Raw genomic sequence first — 26,481 nt, forward strand, 5'->3', positions numbered from 1 at the left:
TACACAAATCAATTGTCTTATCTCTAAACAAAGATGTGTTTAGCTCACCAATCATGAAGGCCTAAACATGTTGTCATGTAATGGGAAAAATACAAAATCCACACATTTTCAGCCCATTTATTTCCAAAAGAACCCCAGCAGTCGGAGCACTCTGACAATGTCTAAACACGTGCTTACCTTAGTACTCTCAGAGTGCAGCTGCCATATGAAGCAACATTTCTTTGTGGGTTACGTGTAACACAAAGAATTCAATATGCAAAGTTCCCAAAAAATTTACTTGGACGTTATTCATTGGCTAAGAGAACATTTTAGTCCCAATCCAAAAAAATTCTAGGAAAATGTCAAGAACCAAGTTAACCAAGACCACTTTAAACAGAATCTTCATTCTAGGTATATGAAAACTGTTTCTTTAAATTAGAGATCTTTTTGGTCCTAAAATCTAGAACTGAATCAGCTACAACTGCAAACAAGGTGATTAGTGCAAAGCAATACAACTGTCCAAAGATAAGCTACTTCCCATTTTCCCTACTCAGTAACGCATTATTAAAATCCTTAATATTAGCCCTTCAATTTCCATGCATCTACCCAGTAACACCTAAAGCAACTATTTAAGGAATAAAGCCACACAAGGTCAGAGTAATTGAGCACCTAGTATGAACCAATTATCTAGATTTCTAAAAGTCCATAATGAATCAGAACTCAGATAAGTTACCACCATTTATCTTTTATATATATACTTTCTTGCATATACAAGTCTCAGGAAGAGTAATGTCATACAAGAGCACTAGGAATTGCCACATACTCCCAAATGGGCAGCAAAAGGAACAAACATTACTGATTTAAAACAGTACATACATACTAACTCAAAAAAATAATTTGGTAAATCATTTTCTAACTTGTGTGGGTAATTTTTTCCCTTCCATTTAGAAGTGAACAACTGGCTACCAGTTTAGTACAGAAGTAATCAATAGCACAAAAGCTAAATTCTGTCCAAATGGGCATTCTAACCTCTTAAAAAAAAAAGGGGGGGGGGCCACTTTCCAGGAGCCATTAAGTTCTGCCCCAGTCCAACCTATGGAGTTTACCTATATAAAATGTTCATAATTCTCATCTCATGGAAAAATCTCTTTGCACAACACAAAGGACTTACACAAAGGGATCTGAAAATGTCACTAAATGTGAAATACTAAACTATAATCATGGTATTTCTGTAACACATTATACACCCCTTAACAGCTTTCAGAATATATTTTATGTTGCTGGCTACATATTCAGAAAATAACAAAACATGTTTTACTAACAAGTTTTATCTTGCCCTTACTTTGACTAGAGATGTAAAGTATGCTTTAAAATTACTTCTAATTTCACAGCTTCCTGTCAGGTAGACCACTTAATTTGAACCTAGAACTAAACTTCTATTTTTGAGACACAGCGTATCACCCAGGCTGGAGTGCAGTGCTACAATCTTGGATCAATGCAACCTCTACCTCCTGGGTTCAAGTGATTCTTGGGTGTGGTGGTGCACACCTGTTATCCCAGCTACTTGGGAGGCTGAAGCAGAATTGCTTGAACCCAGGAGGTGGAGGCTGCAGTGACCTGAGATCATGCCACTGCACCCCAGCCTGGGTGACAGAGCCAGACTATTTCAAAAAAACAAACTCTAGTAACCTGAAAGTGACAGTCCTGGGGTCAGCAAACATTTCTGTGAAGGGTGGTATCTTATGCTGGGCTGCCTACATTTTTTTGTGAGTTTTTTTTTTTTTTAATCCTATACAAGCCTAAAAAACCATTTTTAACCCAGGAATGCACCAAACCAAACAGAACAGGTCACAGGCTGAACTTTGCTGACCCCTGGCTTACATATAGCATTTTATTTAAATGGCATTCATTTCCAATGTTTATTATTTTCATCTGTGACCAAAATCTTCATGGTTTTAGCAAGTTATAGTCTAACCATTTCCTAAACTTAAGCTTCTCATGTTTAGATTACAACTATGCTTTCTCTATATTCTTGAAATTACCGACTTCCTCAGCCTGATTTATTTCAATCACTTCACGTAACCCCCAAATTTGAACTTAAAAGTCAAGCAAGATTAAGTGGTAATCCCAGGGCACAGCTTGGGCCAAATAACAACCCAAATTTCTGGGAAGCTGCCACTTACTATTAATCTCAACCTGACAATTATCTTGCAAATGACATTGATCAATCATTTAATTACTATGATCCAGTTCAAATACGTATCATTTTACTGCCTTGTCACCAGTTATGCCATAGAAAGCACAGTAAATAATGAACTTTCTGGGCTTTTCTTAGTCAACCTGAAGATCTGGCTTGTACATGTTCAGACTTGCTAAAACTTTACATATTTATCTCAGTGTAATCCAAACATCTGGGTTATAATCTATTTTCTAAGTGTTTACTTTCTTAAGAAAGTAGAATTACATGCACCTGAGACCTCTGGAATTTGCTATACCATTGGACTAGATGTCCACTAACATACCTGAACAATCTTACCTTGAAAGTCAACATCCATTAGGTTCTATCAACTTCCTATTTCTCATTCCTTTGAACCTTCTAATACCTGCCGTTTCCTTCCATATAATGGTACTTTCCTAGACATGTTAGGTTGGTACAAAAGTAATTGCACCAATCTAGTATTTTCAAAATCCAATACACACTGAGGCTTTGTATGCAACCCCCTATTTTTCTATTTCAGTGCAACCATCTCTGGCAACTAGAAAAATAACAAAATTAGAATGAATACTTAGTATCTTCCTTTTAAACCCACACCAAAAACAAGCCCCAAATATATTAACAATCCTGGAAATGAAGTGTCCTACTTCCATCCAAAAAATAAGAGTAAAGGAACTGACTAGATGTATATGGTGTCACTTTTTAAAATTCTTGCGTAACTCCACAGGTCTCAAAATAGCTAATAAATCATTTCATTTCAAGCTGTAAAAATGCCTTAAAAATGTCAGCTCTGGTATTACTTCCATTTAAACGCATCAAGATAGAAGTTCACTGAAACATCAGCTGCCACTATTACTTTAGGAATCTGTATCTGTTTAGGAATTTTCCCCCTAGACTATTATAGCCAGTTTATCAATAAAAAGTAGCATTCAGTATGCTTAACTTTCATTATCAAAAAAATGATCTGCTAAGAAGTAACAATTAGATTAAATCCAAGAAGTCCTTGGATTTTGTATCTTACAAGAATTCAACTTTCCCAATTAAGTCACTAGTCATTAAGATAAGTACCCTTCCCAAATGTGATTCAACAGCCTGGTTTTTAGCAAATAAAAACCCCGTATGAAATTCAATTTAAAAATTGTAAGCACAAAGGGGTGTGCACACAGGTCAGAAACCAGGAAACACATGACAATAAACATGATCCTATTTGATTGTTTTTATGACTTTTAAGAAGTGAGCATGAAAATAAATCTTTATTTTCAGTTATTACCCACCAGTAAGAGAAAGTTAGGTTCACAGTTTTAGCTCTTGACACAAAGTGAACTAGGAGGCAAATTTATATCCATCAGATACAACTAATGGACCAACTTTTTAAGTTCAGGCTATCTTGAAAGCTTGCAACATACCAGATATTGCTATGTCGTCTCTCACGACAGCAATGGATGACACTGAGTAGAAGTTGTGTTTTGAATAGCAGGTGTTTTCTATAGCATGTTGCTAGAAATCAAGATTTATAAACATGGTACATGTTTGGAAATGAGTTAGATACTTGAAAAGTCTAAACACACTGATTTATGAGTGCGTATGTTGCCGTCTCAAAAGGGGTCAACAGTTCATATGGACTAAATTAATCTCAGGGTAGCACGTATGTTTGTAAATATAAAATTATATTAGACAATAGCACCAGTGCAGAACATGCTCAGCATCATAAGATCCAAAACACCAGCACAAGTTTATCCATCATTAAAAACAATTACCTCCTTCCTAAAATGTCAGAATAGTAGGTAACTGAGATTAATAAATCTAATCCAAACAAGTAACTCTTATAACATAAAATTTCTCTTTTAGAAGTATATGTGAGAACCAATCAGCTAAATATAACTGTTTAAGACTGAAGATGTCCAATACTTTTAAAATTGGACATTACCATATACAGGTAGAACATTTCTAAAAATGACGTGACAAATGATTCTTAAAACTTTTTAAAAAATTCCTTCAGTTTATCAATAAATGTGGCAGAATAAGACAATCCTAGAAAACTTTATTCATCATTCTATGTGTGTTTTAATAAGTAGTGATGCTCCCATTATAGGAATCCATTATTAACCTAATTTTCTAATGGAGGAAGAGAGAAAAGATAATTACCACTTTCTGTGGAATACTCAACTTAGGACCAAATAATAGCAATCTAGGAAATAGTAAAGATTTTTGGTTTATATTTCATGGATAGTGCTGCTGTTCCAGCCTTATAAAGTAAAGCTGGTCTGCTTCCCAAATTCCAAAAATTAAAATACTCCCCACCTCACCCTACCAACCAGTGCCCTTTGGTTTTTGTTTTAGAACAAGGAAGGGTTAAATGGTTGCTGATCATGGATGCACCATTTTGATTTTGTGACCTTTCACACACAGAAATCATACCAAATGGCCAGACACTTATTTTACAGAACAGCTTAAATATTACACATTGGCCAAATCAACTTATTCCACCCACCCTGGTGGAGGGGGAGAAAAAACCCATACCTATAAAACTACTTCACTTGACAGGATGTGTCTACCAACAATAAGTAGCTTAAACAACTTTCACCAATTAAGATGTCTAGTTTAGATTTTAAAATGGGAAAGTCACACATTTAAAAAGTAAATATAGTTGAAAATGTAAATCAGTTATAATCTGAACCTAATGAACCATGCAAGGAGCAAGGGTTAATAAACCAATGTGCTTTGAATTTGTTCAAGTACTGATATTTCTGTATATAAAGATTTAGCATATATATATAACAGCTATCATGAGAAGTGAAAAAAGATTTTTCCCCAAAAATGAAAATATTAAAACTAAGTTAAAATACATATAGTTAGTATTCCACACAGCATAAAATTTGACAAATCAAAGTTTAACATGTCCCAGTTGACCATGTGTGAATATGCAAAGCAGGTATTAAAACCAATATGTCCAATATTTAAAACCAGTTTGTAATTGGGGGAACTTCTAAATCCTTAATTAAAAAACACAAATGAAGTGAAAGCTTTAAACTGGTACACACTGTTCACACCTATATTTCAAGTTTGGAAATGCATATTTGCAAGCAGCAATACAAAAGTATTCATGAAGAATGCATAATCTCTGAAAATTATGAAAACATCCCTGCTACCAATACATTTCTAAATACAAAACTGACTACCATATTTGTTACTTCTGTGTAGCGAGAGAAGTTCATTTTTAAAACAGATAAAATTCAGTCTTTAGGTGTGAATGGTATGAATGACAGTCTTTTTTTTTTTTTTAAATTTCTTAGTCGTTTGGAATCCTTAAGCATGCAAAAGCTTTGAACAGAAGGGTTCACAAAGGAACCAGGGTTGTCTTATGGCATCCAGTTAAGCCAGAGCTGGGAATGCCTCTGGGTCATCCACATCAGGAGCAGAAGCACTTGACTGAAAAAGAAAAACCAAAATTAACCACAATTCTCTATTCTTCAAAATTACATTGTTAGCTAGTGTCTACATTAAGATAGAACTCTAAAAAAATTTTACTGTTGGCCAGGCACGGTGGCTCAAACCTGTAATCCTTGTACTTTGGGAGGCCAAGGCGGGTGGATGACCTGAGGTCAGGAGTTTGAGACCAGCTTGGCCAACATGGTGAAATGCTGTCTCTACTAAAAATACAAAATATTAGCTGGGCGTGGTGGCAGGCACCTGTGATCCCAGCTACTCGGGAGGCTGAGGCAGGAGAATAGCTTGAATCTGGGAGGCGAGGGTTGCAGTGAGCTGAGATCCGGCCACTGCACTCCAGCCTGGGCAACAGAGTGAGTCTCCCATCTCAAAACAAAACAAAACAAAAAAACAAAAACAAAAACAACAACAACAAAAAAAAACCCACAAAAAAACCTACTGTTAAAACTCTAGGTAAAATGTATCAAGACAAAATTATGGATCAGAAAAAAACTACATATATTTGCAATGAGCCCTGTCCTAAATTTCTATCAAGAACTACTTTCATTCCAGAGTAATAGTATGGGTTGTTTTCTTTTTCTCTTTTTTTTCTTGGAGACAGTCTTACATTCTGTTGCCCAAGCTGGAGTGCAGTAGCATGATCTCAGTTCACTGCAACCTCCACTTCCTGGGTTCAAGGGATTCTTGTGCCTCAGCCTCCCAAGTAGCTGGGTTACAGGGCTGTGCCACCATATCCGGCTAATGAGACAGGGTTTCACAATGTTGGCCAGGCTGGTCTCAAATTCCCAACCTCAGGTGATCTGTTCACCCAGGCCTCCCAAAGTACTGGGATTACAGGCATGAGCCAATGTGCCCAGCCCAGTTGTTTTATTTTTTCCAGTAAATCATACGAATAGATTCACAAGCAATTATGTATGTGAATTTGCATTGTTGTTCAGCATTCTTATACTTTTTCCACTTGCTAAATAAGAATGGCATCAATGTGAAAGCATGCTAAGAAACGAATATTTAAGTAGCAATAATCGACAAGGTTAAAAGTCCAAAAACAGGGCCAGGCGTGGTGGCTCAAGCCTGTAATCCCAGCACTTTGGGAGGCCGAGACGGGCGGATCACGAGGTCAGGAGATCGAGACCATCCTGGCTAACATGGTGAAACCCCGTCTCTACTAAAAAATACAAAAAAAACTAGCCGGGCGAGGTGGCGGGCGCCTGTAGTTCCAGCTACTCGGGAGGCTGAGGCAAGAGAATGGCGTGAACCCGGGAGGCGGAGCTTGCAGTGAGCTGAGATTCTGCCACTGCAATCCAGCCTGGGCGACAGAGCGACTCCATCTCAAAAAAAAAAAAAAAAAAAAAAAAAAAAGGAGTCCAAATTGCTCTTTATAGCCTAAAGTATAAATAACAGAACTAAAAAAAAAAAAGTATGGGAAAAGCCCATAAACACAACCGCCGCCTTAAAAAAAAAAAAAAAAAAAAAGATTGGTCTTGGAGGAACAAAGTATCATTACACTGGCAGTGATAAGTTACCCTTATAATAATCAAAAATAGACTCAATCAAGCAGGTGGGTCCCCAAATTTGTAAGATGCTGAGAATTTAGGAGGACATTATGGTTGTTTCCAAGCATCAGATCTGAGTTCATATCTATCAATTACTTGGGATTCATCAAAATATTTCTCTAAGAACTTGTTTTGTGCCATATATGTTCAAGGCGTCGGAGGGATTATAGAAAGTAAAGTAAGACAAAAATGAATCCCAGCTCTCTCAGAAGAGTCTAGTAAAAGAAAAAAGCATCAACAATCATGAGTGTCACAAGAGGAATTATACAAGGAACACAATGGTTATTAAGCGGAGACTTAAAAAGCAGTTAGGAATTATCAAAGTGAACAGATTGCTTTTCAGGTAAGCCTTAGCAAAGGTCAAGAGTTAACCTGATTCACTACACCAGATTTTCTTGTCTGGAAAATGAGAATGTAATCATAGTTAACAAGAATTAAATGACATTAAGTACATAAAATGCCTAGCCCAGCACCATGACCAGCACCTAGTAAGAATTCAAAAGGTGGTAACTTAACACTACTTACAGCACTATAAAAAAAGACATTTAAGTGCTTTAAACAAAAATATAACCTAACACGTGGTTTCTTTTTTTTTTTTTTTTTTTTTTTTGAGACGGAGTCTCGTGCTGTCGCCCAGGCTGGAATGCAGTGGCCAGATCTCAGCTCACTGCAAGCTCCGCCTCCTGGGTTTACGCCATTCTCCTGCCTCAACCTCCCGAGTAGCTGGGACTACAGGTGCTCGCCACCTCGCCCGACTAGTTTTTTGTATTTTTCAGTAGAGACGGGGTTTCACCGTGTTAGCTAGGATGGTCTCAATCTCCTGACCTCGTGATCCGCCCGTCTCGGCCTCCCAAAGTGCTGGGATTACAGGCTTGAGCCACCGCGCCCGGCCAACACGTGGTTTCTTAAAGACACTGCTACTACTTCTACTTCTTATGTTCCCAGAAGGACCCAGCCAGTGACTTCTAAGAGGTCCTTAAATTACATAAAAGGAAAACAAAGTCTTAAATTACCTTGTCGGTCCTGCTGCCACGGTTTGGGCGCCCACCACGCCCACGTCCACCTCGTCCTCCCCTGCCACCACGTCCTGGGCGGCCAAGGTCTCCAAAATTGATCTCCAGCTGAGACGTTATATCATTTGCTGGCTTCCGGAAATGATGGTCCATAACCGAATCTTCAGCATGAGCCTAAAAACATAAGTGAAGATGACTGGGTTATTAGTAGAAAAGTAACGTCGCAAAATTTCTAAATAATGAGCTTTCTTCTAAAAAGACCAAAAATCCAAACTGTACTTTCTGTGAACAAATGTCTCAATGTCTCCACAGGTAACAAGCTAGGGCTCAGCTATAGTGATCTTGGAGGAATAATTTCCTTCACTTTTCTCTATCTCAAAATTGCAGGTAATATCAGCGGTCCTCAACTAAAGACATATATGCTATCACAATCAACCCAAATGATTGTGGCCCATCCCAGACCTACTGAATCATAATCTTTAGCAGCGAAATCTGGACAAGTACATTTTAAATATGCCCTTCAGATCAGGACTCCAATGTGAATCCTTGATGAAGACCTCTGGAGAGGTGACATATAAGGTTACTACTATCATTGAAGTTAAAAAGAACATGCAAGTTAAAAAGAAAACCTCTGTTCTACACTCTTTCAACTATAACTAGGGTAATGACCTTATTCCATACAAACTTTTCAGAAGCATCTTCTGTTAATATACAACCATTATGTTTTTCCACACAAATATGGAGAGCTACAAATTCAAGTGAAACACTACACACTTTACATAAGGGGAATCTTGTAAAGCTATGCACAAATAAATCCACAGCTTAAGTGTGTCACAGGAATCTTTTTTTTTTTTTTTTTTTTTTTTGAGACAGGGTCTCACTCTGTCACCAGGCTGGAGTGCAGTGGCGCAATCTGGGTTCATTGCAACCTCCACCTCCCAGGCTCAAGTGATCCTCCCACCTCAGCCTCCCAAGTAGCTGGGACTACAGGCACATGCCACGATGTCTGGCTAATTTTTTTGTATTTTTTTATAGACAGGTTTTCGCAGTGTTGCTCAGGCTGGTCTCAAACTCCTGGGCTCAAGTGATCCGCTGGTGTTGGCCCTCCAAAGTGCTGGGACTACCGGCATGATCCACCATGCCCAGCTAGAAACTTCTTAAAAATGAAGTCATGTTTGTGAAATCCAGATCCTTTCTATTTCTGTTTAAGATACATGACCCAGTCTGGGAGGAAAAAAGCAAAAAGCCAGACAGTTCTACACTACTCCATGCCTGATGTCTTCTTCCATGCTTGGGATGGGTTTTAATCTTCCAGTTGAAAACTGTGCCTATGGGACTTTAAAGTACAGCTTTCTTTTTCTAAATACGTGTAAGAAATCCTCTTTTCTAAAGGAATACAGAACATTTTCTTCTTTCATTAGAACTTGTACTATTACAATTCCATTAGATTCAACTTAAAATATTACAACTGTTAATAACTAGCCTTTAAAGTACAAATAAATTTTTGTGTTTTCATCCCTTACATCAACTCATACTAGCATTAAAGGTCAATCCTTTGTACCCACACTAACACAATGTAAGGCAATAGAAGGCTCTAATACGAATTTTAAAGGAGCCTAGAAACATAAAAACAAATTCACAAAAACACCAGCAAATTAAGATGAATTATATATACTAATTGTGTGATTTTTAAATGTTTGCTCTTTCAAACCAATGCTTTCAATTAATTGCAAACCACCTATCAAAAATATTCAGAAAAAAATAAAACCAACCAACCATATAACAATAAAAAGTAAGGCCAAGGGCAGTGGCTGAAACTTGTAATCCCACACTCTGGAAGGCATAGGCAGGAGGGCTGCCTGAGTCCAGGAGCTGGCACAGGCATGTAGTTCCAGCTACTCAGGAGGCTGAGCTAGAAGGATCGCTTGAGCACATGGAGGTTGAGGCTGCAGTAAGCTGTGACCATGCTACTGCATTCCAGCCTACATGACAGACCAAGACCTTGTCTCAAAATAAAGTGTATGGGGGAGTGCTCACTTTGGCAGCACACATACTAAAAGTGGAATGATGCAAAGATTATTAGCATGATCCCCACAAGGATGACAAGCAAAACTGTAAATTGTTCTATTTTTTAATTTAAAAAATAGAAACAATAAAAAATAAAGTATTTGGGAAAATGTGTTTAGGCTATATGCAGATACCATGCCATTTTATATAATGGACTTGAGCATCTGAAAATTTCAGTTGGTCCTGGAACGAATCCCCTGCAGATACCAAGAAACTGTACTGGGATAAATTTGGGGCAGGGGGTTGAGGGGAACCTTTTATTTTCTTTTGAGACAGTCTTGCTCTGTCAACTAGACTGGAATGCAGTGATGCAATCTTGGCTCACCCCAACCTCTGCTTCCTGGGCTCAAGCGATCCTCTCCTGCCTCAGCCTCCTAGGTAGCTGAGACCACAGGTGCATGCAACCACATCCAGATAATTTTTAGTTTTTGTAGAAACAGGGTTTTGCCATGCTGCCCAGACTGGTCTCAAACTTTCAACTCAAATATCTGCTCGCCTCAGCCTCCCAAAGTGCTGGGATTACAGGTGTAAGCCACTGTGCCCAGCCTCCTTCTTTCTAGAGAGCTCAGAGAATGAGCAGCAGAAAACAGAAACTCTGAGCTCTGTCAATAACATAGTAACACAGTTCTCCATTTGTAAAGTTTCTTCCTTCCTCTTAACTACCTCACATTTGTCATGAGAATGAAGATATGTACAAGTTAAAGAGCTTTTTTTAAAAATTTTTTTGAGAGTCTTGCTCTGTTGCCCAGGCTGGAGTGCAGTGGTGTAACCTCAGCTCACTGCAACCTCCGCCTCCTGTGTTCAAGTGATTCTCTTGCCTCAGCCTCCTGAGTAGCTGGGATTACAGGCATGCGCCACCACACCTGGCTAATTTTGTATCTTTAGTAGAGATGGGGTTTCTCCACGTTGGTCAGACTGGTCTTGAAATCCCGACCTCAGGTGATCCGCCCACCTCAGTCTCCCAAAGTGCTGGGATTACAGGTGTGAGTCACTGAGCCTGGCCAAAACCAAGTGTTCTAATGCAGTTTTTTTTCTACAGGACTTAAAAAAAGATAATTTCCTCATTTACTATTCATATGGAGTAAATGTTAAAAATCATCTCTAAACCTAAAAAAAACTTTAAATCTTTTTAACCTCCATTTTATTTTACAATGTTTCCAAGTTTGTCTTATAGCCATTTTGCAGTTTAAAAAATTAAGCGTATCGGCTGGGCATGGTGGCACACGCCTATAATCCCAGCACTTTGGGAGGCTGAGACAGGTGGATCACTTGAGGCCAGGAGTTTGAAACCAGCCTGGCCAGCATGGTGAAACCTCATCTCTACTAAAAATACAAACATTACCCGGGCGTGGTGGCGAATGTCCATAATCCCAGTTACTGGGGAGGTTGAGACACAAGAATTGTTTGAATTCGAGAGGCGGGAGGTTGTGGTGAGCAGAGACGGTACCACTGCATTCCAGCCTGGGTGAAAGAGTCAGACTGTGTCTCAAAAAAAATAAAAATAACTAATACCTTATTAAATGGGTTTGCCCTCACAATATTTTAATTTAACTTTACCTTAGGATGATAAAACTTGCAGTCTGGATTTCTGGCACAGCCCAATTTATGATATGAATAAATCAAACACAAATGTCAAAAGGTTAAAGGAAGCTGATAGAGAAAAAAAATTTAGGAGAAGAAATAATATAGTTTGGCTTTAAAAACTCATACAAGCCCTAACAGGGAGCAGCACTGAAATATTCCTCTAAGAACACACCCCAAAGCTTAAACGGAAGCTACCAATTCAAAAGCCATCAATGTGACTTTTTCCAATACAGCTGACCCTTGAACAACTTGGGTTTGAACATTCTGCCTCTGTCAGCCTTGAAACAAGCCCAACCCCTCTTCTTCCTATCCAAAATAAAGACCTTTGTGACGATCCAGTTCCACTTAATGAACAGTAAATATATTTTCTCAACATTTTAACTTACTTTACTATAAAAATACAGTATATAATATGCAACATACAAAATGCGTTAACTGGTTATGTTATCAATAAGACTTTCAGTCAACAGGTTATTAGTAGTTAAGTTTCGGCAGAGTCAAAGGTTACATGTGCACTGATCTGCAGGGTCAGTGCCCCTAGCAACCTCACATTGTTCAACAAGTCAACTGTATTTTCACTAGTTTCCATGTTTCTTAAGTAAAACCCACATATTCTTTGGTTTTTAAAGCCATCATTCGTTAGACAAGATGCATATTACCATTTACTGAGTGTCCTGGCCATTACATATGATATAGGCAGACAGTTTCAAAAGTTGAATTCCAAATGAAGTCACTTACATTTTAGGTTATATGAAAATGTCAAGATTTCAACCTAACACCATAATACCAAAGTCCTTTAATGATTTCCAGTTTGGCAAGATTTCAAAAATACAATCACAACTTTGAAAAGAACTATCATATTTCTGAACACTAATAATTACACAATACACCACTAACAGCTTTTCAGGAAAAAGCATCTCTACCACATAAAACATAATTATGAACTGATCGAAGGACTTTCTTAGAATATGTAATACAGTTTATTTTCCTTATAAAGCAAATTATCTGCCCCAAATGATCCTATGTAAAGCTTTTTTTATAGACAAATCACCCATGTGAAATTTTAAAACAAAAATTATAAATACAATTCAAGTCACATCTGAACATTTTCAAACACGACAAAACTTAATTTTACCTCTTCACTCTTTGATTTATGAAGAACAAATCCCTTCTTCCACTGCCCATCAGCACCTTCATTTGGTTTTCGGATATTAAATTCTACTTTTGCCCGGTCCTTATTTTGAATAGCCTTCCACTCATCCAAAGTCATCTCTTTTGGACCCTCCTCTTTTACCTCTTCAACTTCATTCTCCCTGTGAAAAGGTTTTCAAGTTTTATACCTGGTAGAGAGCTGATATAATTTACATCAAAGTATTTCAAATTTATGATTTTAATTAAGAAAGTGAACCTTGTAATCTTTTAGAGAAAGATTATCCAAGGATGAGGGTATCCTACTTTCCTGTGTAACTAAGCAACTTGGTAGAGACCAGGAATTCAGTGTTTGCTGACTATATACAAGTAAGGGATATAGAATTCATCCTCATGAACTCTTAAATGATCATTTATCAGTAATACAACCTAGAACAGGCTTTACCAATACTAAAATATACATTTCTTAAAAACAGTACCGGCTGGGCACGGTGGCTCATGCCTGTAATCCCAGCACTTTGGGAGGCCGAGGCGGGCAGATCACGAGATCAGGAGATCGAGACCATCCTGGCTAACACAGTGAAACCCCGTCTCTACCAAAAATACAAAAAATTAGCCAGGCGTGGTGGCGGGCACCTATAGTCCCAGCTACTCCAGAGGCTGAGGCAGGAGAATGGTGTGAACCCGGGAGGCGGAGCTCGCGAGCCAAGATCACACCACTGCACTCCATCCTGGGCTACGAGCGAGACTCCGTCTCAAAAAATAAAAAACCAAACAGTACCTTGTTTAAAAACTACCTTCTTAGGTAAAATCCTCATCCTATCTTCTTTTAAACCACATTTTTAATTTCCATAATTCCCAAAATACGTTAATTCTTAATAACACACAAGAAGGTAATCCTCTTGACAGAAGGATGTCTGTTAGCAACCAGGGTTCAAATTTTGGAACATAAAAGAACTGTTCCTCTATGCTTTATTTCGGCAACTAGCACTTACAGCAAATAAAAACAATAGCCATGTTTCTACAAATCCTAAAATCCTTATACTCCAATTTTCAAACCAACCTGTATATGGAAAGAAGGCCAAGGATTCACTGCTAATAGAACTATCCACAAACACACACTGGTTTCATTATTTAACACTAAACCATTTATTTCTAAATATAATTCTCCAGTCTATAACTATTGAATACGATCCTTTCCTCTTTTTACAGAAACAAAGCGCTGGCCTAAGGATCCATTATTTTAGTATAATCTCAATTTGCAATTGTCATCAAACAAGTCATTTGCTATTTGGGGAGCCCTTCTTTCCAAAGATAGCAGGTGATTCAGTTAGCTTTAGAGCTCAAATATCTCCCTGGATGCTGCCCTTTACCATTTGACAAATCCTATCTTAAAACTTCCTCCAGTTATATCTATGCTGCAAAAACCAAAAAACAACTCTAGAGCAAGTTTACACTGAATTGGGTACTGAGTCCACCCAGTCATTTTACAGATGAGAAATCCAAGAATATAAAAAAAGTCCTGGTTACCCATGTTATAACACAGCCAGGAATATAACTTAGCATACCTTTTATCATATCATGGAGGCATGACACCCACCTTTCAGGAATTACTGCAAAGATTAAATAAAAACCAAACAGAAGCTCTGGAAGCTATATATAAGCTAGTTAATCAGTCAGCCAATGTTGTGTTTCTTAAATTTATACTTCCATATGCTATGCCCAGATTCTTCCCTACTCTGGAGTAAGATTAGAGACAGTTCTAATGTGATGGATAATTATTTTCTTTAAACCAAACACCTTCAATTTCATTCCTGGGTACTCAGCTAAGGATCTGCTACCGATACGCTATCAGCACATTAGTACCTTTTGGTAAAGTTATAGTATTTGCAGATCACTCTGAGTGATTCAACATGGGCTCTATTAAACAGTTGTGGTTGGACGCCGTGGCTCACACCTGTAATCCCAGCATTTTGGGAGGCCAAGGCGGGAGGATCACTTGAGGCCAGGAGTTCAAGACCAGCCTGGCCAACATGGTGTAACCGTGTCTCTACTGAAAATACAAAAATTAGCCGGGCATGCTGGAGCATACCTATTGTCCCAGGTAATCGGAGACTGAGGCAGGGGAATCGCCTGAACCTCAGAATAGCCAAAATCGCACCACTGCACTCTAGCATGGGAGACAGGAGACTGTGTCTCAAAGAAACAAACAAAAATGTTGACCACTGTGAGAAACTTACTGTTGCATAGGGTTCATTTGTTAAGGCACCAATCACAATTTCATTGTTTATCAGGCAAAAGTATGATTCCATTATAGTTTTGCATAAATTTTTACTACCAAGTTCAAAACATCACCCAATACTAGGTACTTTTATCTACTCCCTCCAATAGTATATCATTTTTCCTTATCCCAACAAATCCATGGAATATGATACTCCCAACATTAACAGTGTTTCACCATAAGAGCAATTCTTCCTGAAGAAAAGAAAAAATTCAAGGCCAGGCGCAGTGACTCACGCCTGTAATCCCAGCACTTTGGGATGCTGAGGTGTGCGGATCACCTGAGGTCAGGAGTTGGAGATCAGCCTGACCAACATGGAGAAATCCCATCTCTACTAAAAATACAAAATTAGCCGGGCATAGTGGCACATGCCTGTAATCCCAGCTACTCAGGAGCTGAGGCAGGAGAATCACTTGAACCCAGGAGGCAGAGGATGCAGTGAGCCGAGATCACGCCATTGCACTCCAGCCTGGGCAACAAGTGAAACTCCGTCTCAAAAAAAAAAAAAAAAAAACAGCAAGTTTAGAAAGCATCTGCCCCTCCCACCCCCAAACTAACTTGAATACGCTTCTGGTTAGGAATCACTGTCCTAAACAACCTGTAATCCAAGACTTTAAACCACAATAACAAATAACTGACAAAATAAACATAATTTTAGGCCAGGCGCCGTGGCGCACGCCCATAATCCCAGCACTCTGATCAGGAATTCGAGACCAGCCTGGCCATTATGGTGAAACCGTCTCTACTAGAAATATAAAAAGTTAGCCAGGTGTGGTGATGCATGCCTGTAATCCCAGTTACTCGGAAGACTGAGGTAGAAGAATCGCTTGAACCCAGGAGGCAGAGGTTGCAGTGAGCCGAGATAACGCCACTGCACTTCAGCCTGGGTGACAGAGCGAGACTATCTTGAAAAAGAAAAAAAAAACAAAACAAAAACACATAATTTTAAAAGCTAGTGAAGGGCCAGACGTGGTGGCTCACTCCTGTAATCCCAGCATTCTGGGAGGCCGCGGAGGGCAGATCACCTGAGGTCAAGAGTTCAAGACCAGCCTGTCCAGTTGGCCAAGACACTGAAACCCCTCTCTACTAAAAAATATAGAATATTAGCCAGGCATTTAAAAAAAAAAGTTAGTGAAGGGCTGGACAAGGTGGCTCACGCCTGTAATCCCAGCACTTTGGCAGGCCAAGGTGGGTGGCTTGCCTGAACTCACGAGTTGAAGACCAGCCTGGGCAAAATGGTGAAACTCTCCTCTACTAAAAATACAAAAATTAGCCAGGCCTGGTGGCAGGCACCTGTAGTCCCAGCTACTCAGGTGGCTGAGGTGGAAGGATTGTTTGAGCCCAGGAAGCGGAGGGTACAGTGAGCCAAGATCACTCCACTGCATACCAGCCTGGGCAACAGTATGAGACCTGGTCTCAAAAAAGAAAAAAATGCTCGTGAATAACATACTCTGATCTTTGCTCTCTTCACACATTTAAAAACAGGCCAGTAATGCTATGTTCCAAATTCTACGTTGGAAGTAACTTCAAGACAGAACTAATCTTAAAATGGCCACATTTTCTACTTTTAACTATCTCAAAGTAAAATTTGTACGGTTGTATGACAATGGTAAAATGACTAATCAAACAGAAATAACCACATTAAAATATTCTATTTTTCAAAGCATTAGAGTCAAATATATACACATAAAGCACTCTTTTAAGGGCTGGGTGCAGCGGCTCATGCCTGTAATCCCAGCACTTTGGAAGGCCAAGGCAGGAGGAACGCTTGAGCCCAGGAATTCCAGACCTGCCTAGGCAATATAGTGAGACCCTGTCTCTTACCAAAAAGAGAAAAAAAAAAAAAAGCATTCTTTTAAATGCTCTTTGAGGGATGAGGGTACAATACGTCTCCCTAGTCAAAAACAAAAAGCCATCAAGCAACAGCATTAAATCTATGGGTTATCTCATTGGTCAAAATCCAGTGCTTTCAATTCTGGGTCATTACTATTACACGCAAAACCACTTACTTATTTTCAGTGTCTGCCACTGGATGATGTTCTTCACCTTCAGGTGTTTCCTCAGTCACATTTGATTGATCCAAGTCACTGTAATTATAAGATATTTGTTTCTGAATGTATTTGGGGGACTCTCTAAGGAAAGAAAGAAAAAGAAAGGCATCTAGGTCCATTTACATGTAGCTGAAGAGTTCTTCATACAAAAATACCGTAAGCCCTCACATTCTCTAACTCCTTTCCTACTAAATATACTCCCCAGAAGACCTTGAAAAGGAAATAATATAAACTATTTAGTTCATATACTTCATACTTAAAAAGTAACAGAACAAGGCAGCTAATTATAAAACCAAGCTTTACTCGTTTAACAAATTTTGTAATGACAACAAAGTCAAAAACTAGAATAGGAACTATTAAGGACACTAAGATAATCAGAATACCCAAATAACCTTATTGTGGGGTTTCAGGAAAAGCTACAAATATATATGGGGGAAAAATGAGTAACAAATATATTGAAGTATAGAAAAACCAGTCATTCAATACACTACAACCCAAATTCATCCCATAGGACATTATCTTACAGTAGCTCTCAGAGAAGAGCATTCATTATCTCAGAGACAAGTAAAATTTGACAGAAGTATGGATTAACCCCTAGTTAGGTACAGAATTTTTTTAAAAATCAGAATACCAACGTTAATTCGTCTTTGACAGTTCCCCAGTTGTGAGATCCGCTACCTCCACGTTTGTCCTCGTGCTTCAGGCCACTGTAATGTGAAAAAGAACTAACAAAACTGAGTTAACATAATACTCTTTAGTTCTAGAAATTCAAAGTTTGTTTATTAGATTAAAATATTAAAATAAACTAAAAACCAGTAAGACTTACGATCTATCACTTCCACTATGCCTATCAAATTCACGTTTGCCACGAGAATCAAATCCATCTCCTCGGCCCATTCCACGTCCACGGCCCCCTCGACCTCTTCCAAGACCACCACGACCTCGAATAGGTCGGTCAATAATCGGTCTATAATATAAACAAATTATACTTCCATGGTTTCCAGAATGAGGAAAATCCATCCAAAAACCCAAAAATACAGAACATGTTTACCAGCTCAAAAACCAATAAATACACATGCTTCAGAAAATTCAAAATAGTCTATTTCTAAACATAAAGGAAGCCAGAACAAGAAAGCCTCCCAGAACAAGAAAACTATTTTAGCACTCTAAAACATTACTACCAATGCATATACTTTTCCACTGTTATTCATTACACATATAATCCAGTCCATCACTATTTACCAATACACTTAAAAATTAAACACATTTAATAAACCAACAGTATTTTCCTTCTAACTCTGTATCGGGAGACAGCAAGAAAAAAAAAGTGGTTATCAATTCAATAAAGTGCTTTCATTACAAGAGACCTAAGTTTGAACCATCACCCAAAGGTCTAAAACATAACAATGCACACATACAGATGTTTCTGTCAAAAACTAATAGAAACAATTAGCCAGACTGCTACCTGGCAATTATTCCCAATTTATAGCTTAACATTAAGCGGTGACTCTATAAAGTAACAAAATACGAAGACTTTTTTGGTTCACGCCTGTAATCCCAATATTGCAGGAGGATAGCTTGAGCAGAGGAGCTCAAGACCCACCCATGCAATATAGATAGTGAGACCTCAGCTCTACAAAAAAATTAGCAGAGTGTGGTGGTGTGGTCTTGTAGTCCGAGCTACTCAGGAGGAGGTTGAGATGAGAGGATTGCTTGAGCCCAGGAAGCAGAGACTGTAGTGAGCTACGCTTGCATCACTGCACTCCAAGCCTAGGAGTTAGACCAAGACCCTGGCTCAAAAACAAAAAAAAAACAACTTACCGATCAACTGAAAATTCGCCTCCTTCACCCTTTTCTTCAATTGGCTTTTCGAATCTTCGTTCACGAGGTGGTCGCCTTTCTGGTCTTCTATCAATTATTTTCCCTTCACCCTGAAGTTGTTGATCAGGTCTTCTTCCAACTCGTCTTATTCCTAAAAGGATAGATAACCTGCATAAGCAAACTATTTTTGCAATACAAAAAGTTTAGGCCTGGACTGTCAAAAGCTGCTTCTCTTCCAATCCACTACCATTTCCTGTTGGAAAAAAGTGAACACTGGGCAACTCTAATGTGTAACAAAGTACCTTAGGGAAACTGCCATTTAAAGACAATAAACCTTCCAATCCATACCACGGACCAAATACATAAATAAATAAAATACAGACAATAAACTTGTTTTAAACTTCTATTTAGTTTGCCAAGTTATTCTCCCCCTCATAAGCATTTTCTATAACTGACTTGGAAATCATTTGGGCAACCATTATTCCCGTCACTTTTCAAGATACCAGTCTCTTAATAAAAAGTTTTAAATTTAAAAAATGTTAGGCAAGTGATACATTTTGGCTTTTAAAATACCAAAGAAAATACCAGCAGCCATTCATAATAACCAAGCAAATCAACACACTCACTAGATATGGCCCCTCACAAAAGTGAGGGCCACACTTTGTTATCCTATCTAATCTGAAAAAACAAAAAAGTAATTAAGACTCATAATTCTATGGAATCACAAATCTGAAAGGAAAATATGGCATTTAGGATTATTAGAGAACATCACCTCAGTTTAAAACAGCCATTTAACCAGAAAGTGTCATCTTTTAGTCTCCTTAACTGCAGGCACACAAAAAGGGCCATCTTCCCCTATTAAACAGTTTAAAAATTTATAGCATGTAAGTGTATATATGTTTGTACACACTCCCACATCTCTAAGTACTTCCAAGTTAGGAAAGTTACTTATTATGCATGGAGACAGTCCTCTAAAAAATTTGCCCTAACAACTATCTTTATTGTCAAATAATCTTTAAAAACGAAATCCACACACATAAGACCCCTTTTAAGCAGTATGTAAGAAATAAGAAACTTGTGACACTAAGTGATAGCTGAAGCATTTACTAATTTCCCCCTTTACTGCTTTTCCTGTAATGTTTGAAACCCCACAAAGGCAACCAATTTAAATTATTGGTGCCCTTAAGGATCAATAGATGGATGATTAAATTAATGACTTTAAGATTGTTGGTATGCTCTAATTCCCAATTTCTGACAAAGTCATAAAGCGGCTGAGGAATTGGTTTTACAAGATTTTAAGCTGCTTCACTTTGGTTCTAAGAAAGTAGAACACCATCAGGACACACCCAATTGTTCAATTGCCTGTAACTGGAGCCAAACAGTAACTATCAGTCTCTTCAATAGAATTTTGAAGTTCATTCCCCGCAAATACAAGACAGACTACAAATGTTAGACCTTACACCAAGGTATTTAAATAAATGTCATCAGTAATAAAGTGTACTGGGGTGGAGTTAAGGAGCCAGTCCTTGCAATAATATCCAAGCCACACACACCCAAGTGAACAATAGTTGGCGTCCCCACCCAATATCAATATTAAGCTTACAGAATCTTAGAAACTTAGATTAAACTCACCTAATGAAAAAGACTGACATTTAAAAATGCAAGCTTCTTTTGATATACTTATGTATAACCTGCAAGCTCATTAACTGCACTAGTTTCAGGCATCCATTCTGTTTTAGAAAATCCCTGGTCTACACTCTCAATGACATTCTGCTATCAATTCTCAAGTTCTTCAAATGGGCAAGAGAAGCTACAAAATTAATTCATAAAACATAAACATTAAATATCTGTCTAAAGTATGTCAAGCATTATGTCACAATGTGTTGTCAAAACCACAGAACACAATCAGGTTAACCTTCCTACTATCTGCAGGGATTTTGTTTACAGATATATTCCCAGTAAAGACAGTAGAATCTCAAAACGGGTATTGTCCATTCAACACTTTTCCTGTATTTACATGCTTGTATTTTATACAACTTAATAAGAGTGCTCTGAAATACTGACCTAAGGAAAATGTTGATTGCTAATATGTAATAGTTTTCCCATGGAAAGACTTATTGAATGGTGAACTTAAGTCTTAGTTCTAACTTCATGAAATCATTCCCCACATTTGTCACTTAAAATACTTTTCAGGTAAGAGCTTATTTCTTAGATGGGATTCATGATCAAAATAACTCAGGCATTTAAACATGCTTCATGTTTTGAACATTCAAAATGAGTGAATACATCTACCTGGTACACATTATTCGTCAGACTCAACTTTTTTGTTTACTTTCTTAAGCTTAAGCATAGTTTAAATAATTACACAACTCAGCGTTACTTAACACACGAATTAAATGATTTATTTAGGTGTGTTAGATTGCCATAAAGCTTAATTGGCTGAAGAGATACTTGGCCTAAGTGATGTACATGCTTTCTAATACTCCAACTGTGTTTCTCCTCAACCTATAATTTTACCACAAGAATTATTTTCTTTCATTCACCACCTAGGACCGAGGTTCTTCATTCTAAGCCTCATAAAAGTCCTCAAAAAAAAAAAAAAAAACACACAAAAAAACAATAAACCTCCTAAAAAACAAATCCCACCACGAGGAAATTGTTTTGATTTTCAAAATTAGTTGAATGTCACAGAAGTCAACAAAAGCTAATGAGAACTCCTTTCAGAGAAGCACGTGGCAGGAAGGGGTAATTTCAACTTTCAACATATAAATACAGCTTTAAAGATTCAGACCTTAGGTCCGACACCTGCTTGCTATTGATCATGCACGTTCTTATCTTCGAACTACTTGCTCTTTTTCATCCGTAACAAACTGGTAATGAGAATGCAAAAATCAAGACAATCCTGGGAAACTCACAGTGCCCTGGAAGCAACTATTAACCGCCAGTGAAACTCTGACCATGCTTCACGCACATGTGGAGGGGGAAAAAAAAAGCTGCAGACTCTAAAGAGCTCTGCTGCGACTAACGCTGTGACAGTCTCTGCACTCACTTTACCCACGAGGCCCAGACTCCACCATGTGAAAGACTCAATTTGGGGAGTCGAGAGAGAGGATCGTGATTCGAGGACTTTCCTCGGGACGTCCTGCGATCACCAGTCTTCATTCATAATTCCCGCTTCTGCTTAGTCGAGTGTGGCCAAACTCCTCCATTTCCCAACAGCTCAACTCACCCCAGCAAGTTCTGAGAAAGTCCTAACAGTTGAGAGGTGGAGGAGAAACAATAAAGCACACGCGGCACCCCAACCTGCGGCTGACTCCACACGTCCGATGGCCTGGAACGACCCCTTGCTTTTCGGCGGGGATACTCCGCGCCGTCGTGGGACAAGATGGCAGGACAGGAGCCTGAAACAACAGCACCTCAAAGGAGCAGCTCTGCGCAGTAAGCAGCGATGGACCCCGAGCCCCTCCGTAACCACGGCAAGCGTCAGTGAGCGGCCGGCTTCCCCGCACCACAGTCCATGCGCTCGCCCGCCAAGGAATCCGGCGGGAAGGCAACAGCCTCCCAGGACCCCGAGCGCGCTCGAGGAGCAGCTCATCTCCGACCACGCTCCTCTGCTCACAACCTAAGGCGGGAAGGGGGTGGCTCCGAGAGCCTCGCCGGCAGTGGCTTGAACTTGGGGCTACCACGCTCCTGGCACCTTCGCAGGACCTGGCTTTTGTCGCGTGAAGAAACGTGAGGAAATAGGCGGCAAAGTCTCCCGCGGACCCTCGGAGCTCCAGAAACAAGTGGCAGCCGGCAGCCCTCTCGCTCCTTCCCTCCATCCCAGTCTCCCCCACATTCTGCCCCTGCTTTACCTTCTTTCTTAAGCGCCACGGGCGGCTGCGTCTCCTCTTTCTTGTCAACCACGCCAACGCTGGGGGGCAGCGGGTTCTTGCGGTCTTTCTGGGACTCCTTGCGCAGCTGTTTGCCTGCCGCGTTGGAGTTGGTCTGGGCCGCGGCCTGAGCTGCGCTCTTGGCCCCGGGGCCCCCAACGCCGCCCCCGCCGGCTTCTTTTTTCTTGTTCTCCGCGGCCTTCAGCACCTCGAAGGGGTCCGATTCGTCGTCAAATAACTGGTCGAATCGGTTGGTGACCACGCAGCCGAAGCCTTCCTGTAAGTGCCCAGGCATGATGGTGGCTCGGCGGCGCGTTCCTCCACGGATTGCAGCGGGCCGCGCCGAGCCAAGAGCGCCTGCTTCAGCTCTTCCCACAAGATGGCCGGGCCGAGAGAGGGGGGCCGTCTTCTCTTCCGGCGCCAGGCACACATCCGGGAGCGGCCAGCGCCGCAAGGCACTGTGGGGTGTGTAGGCCAGAGTCGTTTCTCCTGAGGCGACTCCCTGCGTTGGGACTACAATTCCCAGGATGCACCGCGCGACAACTCTTCGCGCGCGCCCGAGAGGCGGGACCCCAAGAAGGGAGTGAAGCGTGCGAGCTGAAGGAGGGGAAGCGTGGTGGTGGGCGGAGTCCTGCCACCTGCTCTGGTCGCCCTTAAACTCTCTAGGTCTTCAGCTACCCTGAAACCAGAAAAACGTGACGGCGTAGCTGACTCGCGAAAGTGCTCTTTGGTTTCACTCACGCTCCCTCGGGCTCAGGCTAACTTTCCCCACCGCTCCGGGAAGGGTCAAGGTGACTCCCAGACCTTCCATCTGAGACGCACAAACTTCCGGGGGAGGGGGTGTTGCTGAGACGCCGCGCCGGCAGCGAGTAGGCTGGACCCTGTCTGTGCCAAGTCCGAGCAGCTCAGTCGCTGGAGTGCCCTTCTGTCAGGCTCCACGGTGAATCGAGGCTCTTCTGTCTAATGTGAGGTGGAATACGTTTCCTCTCGCGGGGACGTGAACTAGGGTACCAAAAAGACAAGTGAAACTATCACATGGGAGCGTGGCGCGTCTTTCCCGGGCTTCTCACCGTGTGGCGGCCGGTGTCGTAGGAGTGGTTAACTCCTGACTGTGCAGCGCTAGACGCGGGGCAAGCCGCCAGGAAGCACTGTTTACAGAAACGCTGTTACAATCATTCCAATTAATTGTCCGTTCGTGTCCGGCAAGTCAGGGCTTAGGTGGCTGTGGTGTTAGTCACATGCGCTCAATAAATACCATTTTAGAGCATTTCGAGTGCGTATGTGCTAGGAGTTGCGGTGAGGGGTGGGAAATATTGAAGTCAATACTTAATAATAACAAAGCATTGATACTAGTTGAGAATATTAAAGTTCATTAAAAGAATACAGTTTGAATGCATATTTAAGCACATTTGGTAGCACCGTGTTTATATCATAATTTTAAAATCCTTTTCCATTAACACAAAATAGCAAATGCATCTATTTGGCAGGAGCTATGAATAACCTTGAACTCAACATTGTGTTAGGCAAATAGTTGCCTCTTTTCACAAATGCTGAAACCACTTCAGAAATGAAATGATTTACCAAATTCACACCTCTGTAAGTGCTAGTGACAGGTATTAGCCCAGCCTTCTACCTCCACTAGGAGACCGGACATCAGCTCTTTAATTCAGACTCTGCCCCGATAGAAAGCTGTCCAATGTTTAAGTTTCCGATATGATTTAAACATGGTTGTGTGTCAGGGTATGTAACATGGCGGAATGTAATCATCAATTTCCGAGCAGATTTTAAATCAGTTCCTTAGCAGGGAAAATAGAAGACACGAGTCATATTACATACATGTGGCAGCAAACCTCCTGGTTTTCTTATTTCTCAATCCTCCCCTACTCTTCAGAGCCACTTACTTCCCTGCTGCCTCAGTCCTACCCACCCCAACCTCAAACACACCCCCTATCTCATCCTCTCTTTCACAGGCTCTGGCTCTGTGGCACCTACCAAGACAAGGAGCTTTTGACCATACTCTTCCCACCTTTTCGAAATAGCTCAAGTGCAATGTAGAAGATCTCCACATTTTGACAGATCCTCTCTCTTCACGGGCTGTTGCATCTTTGAGACTATCTGCATCTTTGAGACATCTGTGAAAGCTCCTCTTCTTACCTCTTTCTGGCCACGGCCACAGTAACGATATTCATAGCCAAAATGTGATGTTTTAGTATGTGCTTGGTGCACTTTACGTATGTGATCTCCTTTAAACCTTACATCAGCTCTATAAGAAAGTTATTAGTCCATACCCCCCCCCCCCAAAAAAAGGTTATTACTTCTGTTTTAAGATGAAGAAAATGAAAACAAAGAGCTTAAGTAAGTTAACTACTCCTGCCACAATCTGGGGGCTGGAGCAGGCCTGTTGTTAGTCATTTTTTTCCTCCATTACAGATTTCTGGTTTGCTCAGACAGATCTTCGTGACCACCAAGCATTATTACAATAAGAATATTTGAAAATAAGCTACACTTAGAGAAATTTTCGGCTATGAATTTATGAGGTTCATTTATGCTCCTCAGAGAATTTACCTATTAAGATTACATAAAAATGTTATGAATAAGCATTTGAAGAAAAGGGGAGAATCTTTTATATTTCTGAAAAGTTTTAAAGTATACAAATAAAGCTCAAGATGGTCTTTTACATCTCTCAATCGTTATTTTATAACTAGTTATTTTCAGTTTCCTTTATTCTACAAAGTTGAAATATTAATTTCTTAATATTACATATTAAAATATCTAAAAGTTCTTGCTACTCTCACTAGGAAAACATCAGCCAAATAATCCTCAAGGGAAGAGAAATTTCCCGGCAGACACTAGTATTCAAATTAAAGGCATGATTTATAAAAGCGACAAGTGTCAGATGGTGTCACTGATTAGACATGTGGCCTAAAATGTCATCTCTCTGTAGCAATATTTGAATCACATCTTCTTCTCTGAAAAATACTCATGAAACTTAACAGTCTTATCTACAACAAGCCTCTCTGAAGGGTTTTCTAGCAATAAATGCTGAAAACCATGATTAAATATCCAATGTAGTTGCCTGATGTTAACGAAATGGAGAAACAATATTATATCTCCTTCCTGCCTGCCTTCATTTACTTTCAGGATGCTAATGCAGTATTCAGTTCTCAGCCACATTACAACTTGCTTTCATCCATTTCTTCATAATCTCAACCCCCTGTTATTGTTGCTATAAATAATAGTAATAATTAACAATTGCTGTACTACATTTTTTTCTACCCATGTTCAGGTGATTCTCCTGCCTCAGCATCCGGATTAGCTGGGATTACAGGCGTGTGCCACCACGCCCGGCTAACTTTTTGTATTTTTAGTGGAGACAGGGTTTCACCATGTTGGCCAGGCTGGTCTTGAACTCCTGACCTCAAGTGATCCACCCGTCTTGGCCTCCCAAA

At 39.9% G+C, this 26,481-nt stretch overlaps 1 protein-coding gene and 1 non-coding gene across 5 annotated transcripts; one reads left to right on the forward strand and one right to left on the reverse strand.

The window, feature by feature from the left end:
* Positions 1 to 3,392: 3,392 nt before the first annotated feature.
* SERBP1 (SERPINE1 mRNA binding protein 1) lies at positions 3,393 to 23,789 on the reverse strand. 4 transcript variants are annotated; one of them, XM_025359043.1, is made up of 8 exons: positions 23,015 to 23,789; positions 19,161 to 19,311; positions 18,166 to 18,306; positions 17,975 to 18,046; positions 17,298 to 17,420; positions 12,994 to 13,171; positions 8,208 to 8,381; positions 3,393 to 5,623 (listed from the first exon to the last, which is right to left on the reverse strand). In XM_025359043.1, exons 1-8 carry the CDS (start codon positions 23,325 to 23,327, stop codon positions 5,567 to 5,569), a joined length of 1,209 nt encoding a protein of 402 aa, XP_025214828.1. In that variant the 5' UTR covers positions 23,328 to 23,789; the 3' UTR covers positions 3,393 to 5,566. The 4 variants fall into 4 exon arrangements, with proteins under 4 accessions (XP_025214828.1, XP_025214837.1, XP_025214847.1 ...); XM_025359052.1 differs by having other exon boundaries at positions 17,298 to 17,375; positions 17,975 to 18,064; XM_025359062.1 differs by having other exon boundaries at positions 3,396 to 5,623; positions 17,298 to 17,375.
* On the forward strand, positions 10,237 to 10,341 carry LOC112615622. The gene has a single exon (XR_003117423.1). It is a non-coding gene; the product is annotated as a U6 spliceosomal RNA (small nuclear RNA).
* Positions 23,790 to 26,481: the final 2,692 nt, after the last annotated feature.

The sequence above is a fragment of the Theropithecus gelada genome, chromosome 1 (assembly GCF_003255815.1).
Source record: "Theropithecus gelada isolate Dixy chromosome 1, Tgel_1.0, whole genome shotgun sequence".
Classification (NCBI taxonomy): domain Eukaryota; kingdom Metazoa; phylum Chordata; class Mammalia; order Primates; family Cercopithecidae; genus Theropithecus; species Theropithecus gelada.